The sequence below is a fragment of the Ramularia collo-cygni genome (genome assembly GCF_900074925.1).
Source record: "Ramularia collo-cygni strain URUG2 genome assembly, contig: RCC_scaffold09, whole genome shotgun sequence".
Classification (NCBI taxonomy): Eukaryota; Fungi; Ascomycota; class Dothideomycetes; order Mycosphaerellales; family Mycosphaerellaceae; genus Ramularia; species Ramularia collo-cygni.
The window spans coordinates 748,024-760,552 of record NW_019716263.1 but is presented as its reverse complement, the minus strand read 5'-3'; the positions used below and the strand labels follow the sequence as shown (position 1 = coordinate 760,552).

The window sequence follows — 12,529 nt, the reverse complement described above, 5'->3', positions numbered from 1 at the left end:
ATTTCTGTAATGCTTCTTCATTCTTTGAATTCTGGGGAAACGAAGGCATGTTGTATGTAAACGCTCTTCTTCTCAACGTAAGACAGAAACAAAAAGCTGGTAAAGGATAGATGAGCGGAAAAGCGCGACATGTGTATGAAGAAGAGCTCCAAACCCAATGAAAATGCCCGACATTTCAAACCCGATAGATCTTTGCTGTGGTTGATGAGGTCGCGTCGTGAAATGTAAGGTAGGTACCTTAGGTATTTATTTCCTCACACCACCGCCAAGACGCGTCAATCTCGCGTTTCGACACTTTCGCCTCGACATAATCAAAACACACAAACACTTCTTTCAAAAGAGAAGGAAGCACTTCCACTCTCGAACCCCACTCCAAAATGGATCAAAATTTCAACGCAAACTCCACCAACGCCCGTCGAGTAGCCCAAGATGGCGAAGACTCCCTCTCATCACTCGAGCAAGAAGTCCTTGATGAATACGCCAAACTTGTCGGGAATCTCGATGATGTACGTTACGCAGTCTTCATTTACAATACCAATTTGATTTGATTTACAATCTCTGACCTCGATTTTGGGAACAAACAGCTAGCAGGACTTCTCGGGGAATTAGCAGCGAATCCCTCAGCGGAAATTCTGGATTCTTTGAGGGGATTGGAGAGGAAGACTACGACTGTTTTTACACTTTTGAAGGCGAGTGTGTATAGTATTGTTTTGCAGCAGGAGATTGCGGATGCGGATGGGAGGTGAGGAAGATGTAGTAGGTAGGTGAGTGAGTTTGGGGGCGTCTCTTGGGGTGATTGTGCTGAAGCTGAAGCTGATGATGATGAAATGTTTAGAGGGCTGTTTCTGTGGGTTTAGTTTAGCGAGGTGTTGGGAGTATGGATGGCTTGTGGATTCAACTCGTTCGTTGCTGGGATATGGCTGGGGAAGATAAGTTGGGCTGGTTTGTGAGGTTGGAGGATGCGTTGCGGACTTCATCGACTATGCAACCAGTGGCCGCGGCAGGTTGACGGCGATGTGACTTGGCTGCGGTCCGGTCATACCAACGACAGCACTGATGGAATGGAATGGGAGAGGAGTGAGGTTCATTCATAAAATTTCATTTTCGCTGTGCAAATTTGAATGCGCTGCAAGGGTGTCTCTGTCCCGAACACCATCTGTTCTGACCGTTTCCTTGACCCCCAAACGCCATCGCTCAAGACGACAACAGCTGCCATTCTTACCGACCATGCCGCTCGTGCCATTCATGCCATCATAAGGTATCATCATCGTATCGTGCGATGCCATTCCTGCCCCTTTGCCTGCCCGTCTGCCTGTCTGCCTGTCTGCCTGCCTGACCGCGCCGGGTCGCAAAGTACGTGCAATGGGGAAGTGGGGAGTGCAAAAAGCAAGAAGAAGCATACCTTTTAATTGTCTGTGCAATTCGCTCACATGTCGGCATCAGGACCGGCGACAACCGTGGCGCGCTTGGTGCGCTTGCTGGCGGGGGTGGCGGTCTTGCGACCATTCTTGGATGGACCTGGGAGTGTCAGTGGAGCTGCGAAGGGGGTAGGATAGAGGAGATGGACGAACTCGAAGACGGATCGAAGTCACCATCGTCACCATCGTAGTGAGCCTTGCGCTTGGTTCCGCTGATCATGCTGGTGGGCGTATCCATGCTGAAGTCATCCTCCTGATCCTGGACAAGGGCTGGCTCGAGAGGCTTGAGCTTGCGCTTGTCGCCGAGGACGGTCTTGTACTCAACACCTTTGGCGGCGGCGAGCTCTTTGTTTTCCTCATCGCGCTTCACCTTGCCGGCGTTGCCGCGCCAGTTGGCAATCTTGCGAGTAACGCTGAGCGAGGGCGACGTAGCTAGCTCGTCGATGCGCAGCAAACGAACGACGTCAAAGCGGATGACAGCGTATCTGCCGATCGCCAGGACCATCTGTGGAAAATTAGCAACGTATTCGTGAATCGTGATCAAGGGGAGGGAAACTTGCCTGAGTGAAGCGTTGGGAGCAACGCTTGTCGGCGTCAGCGACGCGGAAACCCTTCTTGCAGCCCAGCTTGTGGGTGTCGATAAGAGCTTCAAGTAGCATCCACGCAGCTACCTCCTTGGCTCTGGGTTCCTTGGCGATGTACTTGGTGACCTTTTCGTTCTGCTCGGTCTGATACTTCACCCAGCGAACCTTCTCGGTGTCGGTAAGCGCCACATTGGGAGTGCGACGGAAAGCCACATCGAACGCAGCCATAATGGTAGCAACGTGAATCTTCTTGTTGGCTTCCATACTCTCCCAGTCGTCGTCGTCTCCGATCTGCAGTGGAATGCGGCCAGATGATGCGGCTTCAGCCTCCTCGAAGCTGTTGTAGCGGAGTTGAGAGAGCGGCACGGCTGGCAGGTCCGACGCAGGAGACTGCGGGGACGCAGTCGGCGTTAGCATGCCACTTGGCTTGGACGTTGGGGTGCTGGCGTAGTTCTCGGTGGAGTCGGAGAAGGCGTGGTTTTCGCCGTTGTAGGAGGAGCCGTCGAACACTTGAGCGACCGGTGCCGTGGCGTGCATGCCGGAGGTAGCGATGTCACTGTACATCATTGGCGGATGGGAGGAGCCGGCGGGTGTCTGCTGCAGAGACATGCTGTTGTTGGTGTGATAGTAGGGATAGTTGATCGGCCGACCAAGCTGGCCGTGCGGGGTGACCAAATAGGCCGGCAGGTCTGGATAGATTCCGCGACCAGTTGGGTGATTCGAGGGTGTCGTTGGAAAGTTGTACGACATGCTGTGTGGATAGATGTCGAAGAATGGGTTACCGATGTTTGTGAAATTGGTGCTGTACAGCGAGGTGCTGTTCTGGAAAGAGGTGGGGTCTGCGTTGTCAGGCAGCAACTCGTAGTCACGGCAATCGTTGTAGTTTTCCATCTTTGATGACTGTGATTTGGACTTGAACTTTTGACCTTGGCGTGCTGAGCTTCTGAACGGTGATATCTGGGATTGTGGAATGGTAGTTGGTAAGAAGGATGATGGTCTTTGATGCGGCGAAGAGGCTGCCTTAACAAGTCTTCTGGAGCTGAATAGCATTTCTTCGACATTGTGGATTGATTTCTATTGTTCGAAGACTTTCCCGCATGGGCCAGAAAAGTACAATGGTCGACTATCTCCACCATTGCCAATTGTCGAGGGGAGCTAGCGGGGCGGGGCGGGCAGCTTGGACGACAAGTACGTGCTCGCTGACTTAGCCAGGATCCACCGGTAACCGTATCCAGGGGGACGGGTAATTCTCATTCACTTCATGCGTTTGRTAGACTGCACATGCCTGATTGAAAGCCCGCATCTCGCAGGCTTGCTATCCGCCAGGACCATCTTCGGAATCAAGTTGCCGAAAGTGCTGGGTAGTGCTCTAGGAGATGAGGTATGTCAGCAACTCGATGGAATTCTCAGGATCCGGGGACTACACTCACGACTTCCTCGAAGCAGTTTTTCGGCCAATTGCCGGAGAGAGCCTTCTCAAAGGGCTCCGGGGAAGAGGCTCCCACCTCTTCGCTGCAAGATCATATCGGTAGTGGCCAAAGTGAGAGACCAGACAACCCGGTTGAGGCATAGCTGCTCAGACCGGCGAAGTAAATCCGTTCGCCACGAATGGGGCCTGGTTGCCCTAAGTCTAGCAAATTCAGCATTCATGAACTTCAAGAGTACAGCAGTCCATAAGAATCGTTCCTCGGTCCAGGGATCGATCCAAGGCCGTTGATTTCCTAATCAGTAGTTGCTTGCCATGTAGCGAAGGAACAGGAAGGATAAGTGCTCCGGTGCATGATTCTCATGTCAAGTTCTGGATTGCCTTCAATTTGAGCCACCATAAAGAGCAAATTCCTTTGTCAAAAGAAGCCTTGCGTACAATTGTTGATGCAAGAAAGACAGAAGAAGAGCGAAGAAGAAGAGAGAGAAGCCTGGCGATATACCTGCTCACTGCGGCGAGCATCTTTAGGCAGCTGACCTTCCCTTGTGCTCTCAAGTCACCTCACTATTGTGCGCGACTGACCTACAAGCAATTTCTAGGTAAGAGATTGAGACTTTGAACGATTGAGGAAGTATCTTTAATGGTGTAGGGAATGTGAAAGTCTAGGTGAGGTCGGGTCTCGTCTCTTGGCGAAACGTGGCGCCCCTGCTCCTTCCATCTTTCATTTCTTGGTTCCTGCCCACTTTACATCACATCTCTCACTGCACCTCATCCTATCACATCTCAAACAAAACAAAACAAAGCACCAAGTAGTACCCTAGCAATGGAAACGATTCGATGGACCCATCATAAGATCGTCACGCTCACCGTCTGTGAGCACTGAAGGCAAGGCCCGGTGAAATTGAAGGATGCCACCTGACCTGCAGTCAAAGATGTCGTGCTTTCTGCAACAACGACAATATCCTCAAGAAGTCGTCGTTCGATAAGAAAATCCACCTTTCTGTGAGGCTACTTCTCATTTCGCCYACAACCACCCACCCGTTCGCGAGCATTGTCATAGACACTGCAAGGAGAGTCGGCAACCTTCAATTCCGATGGCCCTTGATTTTCGCAGAATGTTTGGTACATACCAGGCCCAGTGATATTACAAGTTACTGTCCTATCTGCAACGGTCAAAGATGTAGCGCCGCCTGCAAACGTAACACGACTGAGACGATTTCCTTCGATGGGACGTTTGACTCTCTGCGAGGCTGCTTCGTTGTGTGCCCAGAGGTATTTGATTTGTTCAAGAGCGTTGTCGTCAACACTACAAGGAGAGTCGGTAAGCCTCAACTTTACCGGCTCTTCATTGTATGGCTGCACACACGAGGTCCCTGCACAACGGATTCAGCACGGATTGACAGCTTTTCAGTGCCATCTTGGACGAGATGATTTGTCGTCGCAGTGTGCTCCGGAGTTCTGTTTCTGATCTCTTACTCTTCTCAGAACCCATGGTGGCGTGTCCCACTTTCAGCTTGAGCTCATCTCAGCAATACGGGTGTATTATTTTGACCTCGCGAAGAGAGATCAGAAAAGCCTTCGCACCAAAATTGGAGTCTCCCTCTCAGCTCTCTCAAACTCTGTTCCTCTTCAACACTCTTTTGACAAAACCACCGACTTCACTCCGCGACGACAGCCCGTTTTCTCTTCGTCATTGGCCGCCTTGAGACATCCATCCCGTCGCAATTGCTATGTCTTCCAGAGACAGCTCCAACACCATCAGCGGCGATGCTGCGGACGATGCCCGTGCTGAGCCTGAAGTACTAATGCTTGACGACAATGAACGTCCACCAGCCACCACCGAGAAGTTGAATCTTCGCTTCGAGGAAATTGGTAGTGGCAAAAGTCTCGATATCTTCTACAAGCGCGACCGACCAATGGGTAAACCGATGGCGCATTTCGCCAACTACATTGGCCGCAATGTCAAGCAATGTCGGTTCATTTTCGACGGAGTGCGAATGGATGCTTTGAGGTCACCAAACGAGGCAAGTAGCCTCTGACCATCTGATATCACAAGGCATTGACACGAGCGCAGCGATCGGCTTCACAATGGCAAGAGATTGCTAACATCGGTTGTTCTACAGCAGGAACTTGAGCATGACGACCTCATCGAGGTTCACGTGGAGAGCACCGGCGGCGATGCTTCCTTCACATGCTAACAGACGATGGCGAAGCCGATTCGTATTCTTCACTTTGTTATTACCCTCTTCTGCTGCATCAATACTCTGCACCTTAACAACAACACCTTTCATCCACCCACTCACTTGCACCGATATTATCCATACCAATTCCCCTACATCGTTCTGTACTCGAGACAATGGAGCGCACAAATCGATTTCCTGGGTTCGTTCTCGACCAGAACGATCACGGCGAGTCCCACACGCCCTTTTCCAACCAGATCAACCATGGTCCCACATTCATTGCTCCCAATGAGGCAGGACTTCTTGGACAAACCGGTCTCCCAAACCCAAGCAACATAGACAAGGAAGACAACGAACCTCGTCACCTTTCTAGTAACGACGTGTTGGGACATGTTGCGGCATTTAGCGTGCAAAACCGAGACTCAATTTCCATCACAGTCGTTGATAGTGATGGCCCCCTCACATACTTCAAGAAATCATACAAGCTCGGTATCAAGACCAACATCAAGAAAGCATTGGACCAAATTCGAAGCCATGTCTGCACCACATGCAGTTCGCCTCAGATGCTTGAGTTCTGGTATGAAACCACGGAGGTCAGTAAGCTCATTCACATGCCAACCTCACCGCCTCTCGCCGCAGTGACTTTGATTCGTGTTTTACGAGACTTTCCTCATCTGACATTATTTCCTAGCTCGAGAACGGCCAAACAGCTGCGTTACTAGGCATGCAGCAAGGCGACACGATTGATATCCACCTCAAGGAATCCTGCACTCGCGGCGCTCACCCTCTTCCCGCATCTCAGACCACGCCCAACATGCATTATCTCGATGAGGGAGACTACGCCGCACTTATCGAAGAGACACATCCGCCAGCCCAAAACGAGACCGTCAATGTGACTTTCCGCAACGACACACGCTTCTCGATGCAATTTCGCCTTCGCCTTGATCAGCCAATCTCAAAGGCCTGCGAAGCGTTCGAGGTGCGATTAGGATCTCCAGTGGGTGTTTGTCGCTTTCACACCGAGGGAGACAAGATGGACAGGACGAAGACGCCTCGTGAGGTATACTCCCACCAACTCTCCCAATATCATCAAATACAATCTAACGATCATCGTAGCTCAAACTGGAAAATTCCGACATCATCGAATGCTACACTGAGATCCTCGGCGGCGGCGGAGCAGCTCCTCCCCCTCAACATCCACCCAAACGTAACGCCACAGATAACTCTCCCAGCCCCCGCAAACCACTTCCAATACCAGATGAGCTCGAAGATTCGGAGGAGCTCGAACCATTTGAGATCATCGAGCGAGTCAGACTAGTATTCATTGACCAATATCGCCACCGTCTCTCCGTGCTAGTCGTCAATGACGCCCCACTCTTCAGCGCATTGAACTACGCTTCCCTCCGCATGGGCAAGAGTGCTAAACATGTCACATTTGAAATCGAGGGAACCAGGATCGATTTGGAGGTTTTGGGAACGAAGACAGCTCTGGATGTGAGTTGTTTCGTTTCATTCTCAAATTGAGCTTTCCATGCTGACATTGGTCTCCCTTCTCTAGCTTGGACTCAAAGGCGAGGTGGAAGTTCAAATCCGATGCGCTGGGTCTGGATATGGTCCAAACGACTCGCTGCCGCCGAGATCGATCAAGTATGGCGTGCTACCCCCTGAGGGCGTGGCAAGACTCTCTGCGGCTGAGTTGGAGTATCTTTTCGGAAACTCTGAGACGGCAGAGCAGTGAGCACAGTCGCGTGAGTATGCTCACGGCTAGACTATGATCGGAGTGGGCATCAGGTTGCCGATGAGTCGTCTCGCGCTCCTTGGGCGCAGAGGATACGTTCAAAAGCGAAGCAGAAATTGATATGTGCAGCTTCGGGCTGCATGCCGGTCGTGAGGCAGCGAGCCTACTTTTATCCTCCACGTCCAGTATCTCCTGGCTTGCATTGGAGCTGTGGGGGGATATGGTGTCTTCATGATTGTACCCGGTCCTGCTGGGGAAACGGCTGTCATACTAGCACGACCCAATCTCGCGCTCCACGCGGCCATCTCAGATAGCTGGTCAACCAGTTCTTACCAGAATCTACTTGCAGAAGGAAACTAAATAGTACTATGAAAGCTCTCTATTAGTTTGATCGTGAAGTCGTCATATGCTTTATACAGATACAGCACAAGCAATCTTATCAGCTGCGAATCATCCTGCCTAAAGATGACCTCTCAGCACCCTAAGCGGTGGTACTCTCCGCCTCATTTCCCTCTTGCTTCTCGCCAGGCAGCTTATCAACAACGCTCTCCAACTCAGCCAATCTAAGCCTCGTAACTTCAGCCTCTTGTGCTTCCTTCTTCTCACTCTCGACCTTCTCCTCGGCCTCCTTCTCTTCCCTTTCAATCTTCTCAGCAGCTTCCCGTTCTTCCCTCTCAGCCCTCTCAACAGCTTCGCGCTTCTCTCTCTCGACTTTCTCCATAATCTCCAATTCATCCTCAACTTCTCCCTCATCCACCTCACCAGCAGCAACCTCATTGATCGCCTGCCCAATTTCTTCCACATCCTGCATGCTCTCCCTCAGCCCATCCATGACATCCTGTACCCTCTCCACTCCACCAGTCTGTTTGTTCAGACTCTTCAGAGCCTCTCCACTCTGCTCCATGACCTTTACGATCTCCACTTGATCGCTTGCCTGTTCGATCTTTGCGTACACATCTTCCAATTGTGTCAAAGTCGCCGTTCTTTGCGTGAGTTTTGTCTCGGCGGCCTTCTTTTGTCGTAGAGCGATCTTGGCGGAGTGGAGTTGTTTCTTCGCCACAGCTTCTCGGGCTGAGACATCGAGTTGGGAAATCTTCGCGCTGAGTTGTGAGATTTGTGGTTCTAAAGAGGAGATCAGGGAGCGGAGAGACGCGAYTGAGATGTCCTCTTCAGATATTGCGGACGATTGTGACTCTGAGGCGGACTTGAACTTGAGGGTTCCAGAGATAGGATCATATGATGCTGCTTCTCGATCCCGGGCGAGATGTGTGAGGAGAACGGAGAGATCGTCCTTGGTAAGTCGTTCTGTACCCAACGCAGGTGCAAAGCTGCTTTCAAACAGCTCCCTGGAGAAGACCCTCGAGCTGGGTGATGTCGTCGTCTTCTCCATGTGATCCAGCACAGTCTTCGCCGCGGCCTATGCATACCGAATCAGCACTTCATTGCCTTTCGAGCATCGTATACAACACTCACCTCGACATTTCCAACGACAACAAAACCTCCTTTGATAAACCTTCCCCGGCCAGCAACTCCCAAAGACCTCAAACCCCAGCCCACCACCTCCCCAACAGTCGGTATCCACCGCTTCTTGTACAGACTCTCCTTCCTCCCCAGAAACTCTCCCTTCTCAATCAACTTGCCACTCCTAACCGCATCCTCGACGACAGCCTCCAGCGCGAGAGGTCTTCCAAATTCACAGTCCAAATTCCTCGATAACTCCTCCCCAATCTCAATCACGAATCTTCCCGGTAGAACTCCATTTTTCGCCGCGGAAGAAAGAGCGCGGAGCCAAGCGGTAGAGTTTGCGGTATAGCCGTCTGGATTCGTGGATCGTTGTGACGTGAAATCGGAGTAGAGAGATGCGAGGCGGGCGCGGCTGTACAAGCTTGTTAGATAAGGAGGAGGATGGCAGATTGATAGTTGTTGAGGGAGATGTATACCTACGAAACGCTTCGTCGTGAGTGCGAAGGAAATCGAGGAGGGAGTTGGGCATCCTGTCGGGGTCTTTGGGTGTATGTTTTGTTGTTCCACGAGGACGCGATGCAAGATGATGCAGATCAAGCTAACCGTTTCTTAGCGCGGGGAACGATGATGATGAAAGAAAGGGACAAAGTCTTTCGCTTTCACGTGCAAGTCCGACGTGCCAAGCGGCGGTGGCAGTGACACATGAGCAACATAGACGCGCCTCATGATATTGTACGTTTGGAATAGGGAAGTAGGCCACTGGTACGTTCTCAAGTTCAAGTCAGAGGCATGAGCTTTTGATTGCCTTAATCTCTACATCACATTCATGCTGCTACGCATACATCCATTTCCCTCTCGTTTCCGATGCACAACTCGTAACCCTTCTAATGACCGTGACCATCATCTTGCTGCTGCGGCGGATCCAACTTGATCAACGTATCGATTCTCATAATCGCCACACAAGCCTCAACTGCAGACTTCAGCTGCTTGACCTTGCTCATGCTAGGCTCCAACACACCCGCCTTGACACAGTCCTGCACTTTGCCCTTTGCGAGATCCAGACCGTAGTTCTTGTACCCCTTCGCCTTGCTCAATGCCTTGGCGTCTGCGTCCAGCGCTTGCTGTGTGGAGGAACGAGCGGGAGGTGTTGGGTTGCCATTTGCAGAAGCGGCAGGTGCGTGTGCGGATGCCGGCTCGGATGTGCGTTGTGAGAGGGCGTGTCGCGAGCGGAGTTGAGCGACAAGTTCGGAGTTGTCTTTTGCTGCGTTGATTGCGAGTGTGTTGGGGATGACGAGAAGAGATGCTGCGAAAGCTCCAATCGCAAGCTGTTCTCTGGAGCCAACGCTTGTTGCCCACTCCTCGAGGTAGATGTGCARCGCCGTCTCCACAGCTCCACCGCCTGGAACGATGCGGCCGGACTCKAGTGTGCGCTTGACGGCAGAAAGCGAGTCGTGAACAGAGCGCTCCATCTCATCAAGCGAATACTCGTTTGCGCCGCGGAGAATGATGGAAGCCGCGGTGTGCACCTTTGGTCCCTTGACGAGGATGAGCTCGTCGTCTGATATCCGCTCCTGAACAACCTCCTTCGCCTCACCCAACGCCTTTGGGTCGAAGAAGTCGTCGCCAGTGTTGATGTCCGCCAGGGTGCTGATCATGGTCGCACCTGTAGCCTTCTCTATCCGTCTGAGATCCTCTTTCTTGCATCTCCGCACAGCCATGGCACCCTTGTCGATGAAGTGTTTGAGACACATGTCGTCAATTCCCTTGGTGGTGAAGATGACATTTGCGCCAGCCTTGAGGATCATTTCCACCCGCTCCACCACCATGCTTGACTCTCGCTCCCGAATCTTCTCCAGCTGTGCGGGATCGTCAATGACCACATTCACACCCAACTTCATGCGCTCCTTTTGAAAGTTCATGTCCAAGACGGCAATCTTCGCATCCACAATTCTCGTCTTCATTGCCTGCGAGGCGACGGTGCAGTTCAGTGCGTATCCCTGGATCAGCTGTGACTCCGTAGCACTCTTTCCATGCGCTTTGAGCACGTTGACGGCCTTGACGGGGTACTTGGTCTCGCCGCGTGCGTTGGTGGTCTTGACGCTGGTAATGGCATCGACCACCATGTTGGAGAAGAATTCGGAGTCGCCGCCAATGATCTTGCTGGACATGCTCGTTTTTGCGATGTTGATCAAGCTCTCCCGGCCAAGCGTCTCGACCTTTGTGCTGACATTCTCGTTCATGTAACGAACCGCCTCGCGGAGTGCCAGTCGGTAGCCGGTGATGATGGTGGTAGGGTGGATGCGCATCTTGACAAGCTCATTTGCCCTCCGCAGCAACTCGGCCGCGATCAGTACCACGCTTGTTGTACCATCACCAACCTCCTTATCTTGTTGCTGTGCCAGATCGACCAGAATCTTGCCGGCCGGGTGCTCGACGTTGAGCAGGCTGAGAATGGTCGCGCCGTCGTTGGTCACTGTCACCTCGCCAATGTCGTCCACCATCATCTTGTCCAGTCCGCTAGGTCCAAACGATGACTTGACAATGTTCGCAATGGCTTGTGTGGCGAGCACATTTTGATCGCGAATGTCTGCGCCGCTGATTTTTTGACCTCCTAGAAACAAGGTGCCCGTGTTGCGCGACTGCTCAAAGATGCCCGCCATGGCTGGCCAGGGAAGGGAGGGAGTTGGTCGATTGTTGGTGCTTGTGTATCACGTCTGGTCGGAGCAGCTCGATCGGTACCTCAGTGAAGATTGGTGAGCGTGTATGGTCGTGGGGTTTGGTTTGGTGATGGTTTAGAGCTTCACAAGGTGCTAGAACTTTTTTGTGAGGTGATCAACGAGGAGATTGATATTGATGTCTACACTAATCAATATATTGATGCAACGAGACGCGCTCTTCATCCTCCAACCTTTGTCCTTTCATCAACTAAGTTACCACCAACTCTACGTTGACTGCATACAGAAGGACTAGCTTTCTCACACCGTCAACATGATCGGCCTCTCCCCGTACACTCACGTCAAGTGCAATACTTCCGTTTCAGGGAGCCACACGGCCAGCCTGCAGCCACGACAGCCATTATTTCCACCGGGCGAGAAGCAGGCAGCTTTCCCGGAGCTACGGTGATGTCCGCCTATGGGTACTGAGAGGCTCTTCCTGGGATACCGAGCCGTTCACTGCGCACGAGATCACCAGCCTGCACGCTCACGCCTCATACCGGTTCCTCAAGCTGTAGGAATGTCTCCACAGCGTCTCTTTGCGTAGGAAGTTATTCTGAGTGAGCAGAGGGCCGCTTTCTTTGGGGCATTGGTTCGTTGCTACCGCACGAGCACCGGGCTTGCTCAGTAGGACTCTGTGGGTCGGTTCACGTCCGATGCGAAGAGGCGCTACGGGCTCAATCACGTCTGAAAGCTGAAGCATGATACAACATGTCATGTCGTGGTGAGTATCGAGAGACTTGAATGCTGGTGATCAATCGACTCTACCGGAATGAGACATTTCAGATACGACTACATACCTATACACCGCCCGAAATCTGCGTCTCAGCATTCTGCTGCAGGACTAAAGAATCGACGTTGTTAATCCGACGAATGCTAGGGTACTTGCAGATATGAAGCAGTCGTCGACGTGGAACTATTTCGGACAAGGTGGCCCTTCAAATAACTTCGTATTGCCGTGCAGGGGTCTGCCTAGGTAGGGATATTTGTAGTCTACTTTTATTA

The 12,529-nt window shown here is 51.9% G+C and overlaps 7 protein-coding genes; 3 read left to right on the top strand and 4 right to left on the bottom strand.

The window, feature by feature from the left end:
• Positions 1–377: 377 nt before the first annotated feature.
• On the top strand, positions 378–746 carry RCC_06396 (uncharacterized protein; the record flags this gene model as incomplete). XM_023771659.1 has 2 exons in its annotated part: positions 378–506; positions 585–746. 2 exons carry the CDS (start codon positions 378–380, stop codon positions 744–746), a joined length of 291 nt encoding a protein of 96 aa, XP_023627427.1.
• A 680-nt stretch (positions 747–1,426) lies between these two features.
• On the bottom strand, positions 1,427–2,893 carry RCC_06395 (uncharacterized protein; the record flags this gene model as incomplete). XM_023771658.1 has 3 exons in its annotated part: positions 1,427–1,518; positions 1,572–1,923; positions 1,979–2,893. The coding sequence occupies 3 exons, from the start codon at positions 2,891–2,893 to the stop codon at positions 1,427–1,429; spliced, it is 1,359 nt and encodes a 452-aa protein (XP_023627426.1).
• A 363-nt stretch (positions 2,894–3,256) lies between these two features.
• RCC_06394 (uncharacterized protein) lies at positions 3,257–3,572 on the bottom strand (the record flags this gene model as incomplete). XM_023771657.1 has 2 exons in its annotated part: positions 3,257–3,371; positions 3,433–3,572. 2 exons carry the CDS (start codon positions 3,570–3,572, stop codon positions 3,257–3,259), a joined length of 255 nt encoding a protein of 84 aa, XP_023627425.1.
• A 1,586-nt stretch (positions 3,573–5,158) lies between these two features.
• Positions 5,159–5,626, top strand: RCC_06393 (uncharacterized protein; the record flags this gene model as incomplete). Of its 3 annotated transcripts, none has more annotated exons than XM_023771654.1 (2): positions 5,159–5,452; positions 5,552–5,626. In XM_023771654.1, 2 exons carry the CDS (start codon positions 5,159–5,161, stop codon positions 5,624–5,626), a joined length of 369 nt encoding a protein of 122 aa, XP_023627422.1. The 3 variants fall into 3 exon arrangements, with proteins under 3 accessions (XP_023627422.1, XP_023627423.1, XP_023627424.1); XM_023771655.1 differs by having other exon boundaries at positions 5,503–5,562; XM_023771656.1 differs by lacking the exon at positions 5,552–5,626 and having other exon boundaries at positions 5,159–5,467.
• A 158-nt stretch (positions 5,627–5,784) lies between these two features.
• RCC_06392 (uncharacterized protein) lies at positions 5,785–7,346 on the top strand (the record flags this gene model as incomplete). XM_023771653.1 has 4 exons in its annotated part: positions 5,785–6,201; positions 6,300–6,605; positions 6,725–7,102; positions 7,167–7,346. 4 exons carry the CDS (start codon positions 5,785–5,787, stop codon positions 7,344–7,346), a joined length of 1,281 nt encoding a protein of 426 aa, XP_023627421.1.
• Positions 7,347–7,827: 481 nt separating this feature from the next.
• RCC_06391 (related to protein SNF7) lies at positions 7,828–9,339 on the bottom strand (the record flags this gene model as incomplete). XM_023771652.1 has 3 exons in its annotated part: positions 7,828–8,763; positions 8,820–9,222; positions 9,287–9,339. 3 exons carry the CDS (start codon positions 9,337–9,339, stop codon positions 7,828–7,830), a joined length of 1,392 nt encoding a protein of 463 aa, XP_023627420.1.
• Positions 9,340–9,694: 355 nt separating this feature from the next.
• RCC_06390 (probable t-complex protein 1, alpha subunit) lies at positions 9,695–11,470 on the bottom strand (the record flags this gene model as incomplete). Its single annotated transcript, XM_023771651.1, has 1 exon — positions 9,695–11,470. One exon carries the CDS (start codon positions 11,468–11,470, stop codon positions 9,695–9,697), a length of 1,776 nt encoding a protein of 591 aa, XP_023627419.1.
• Between the last annotated feature and the right edge of the window lie 1,059 nt (positions 11,471–12,529).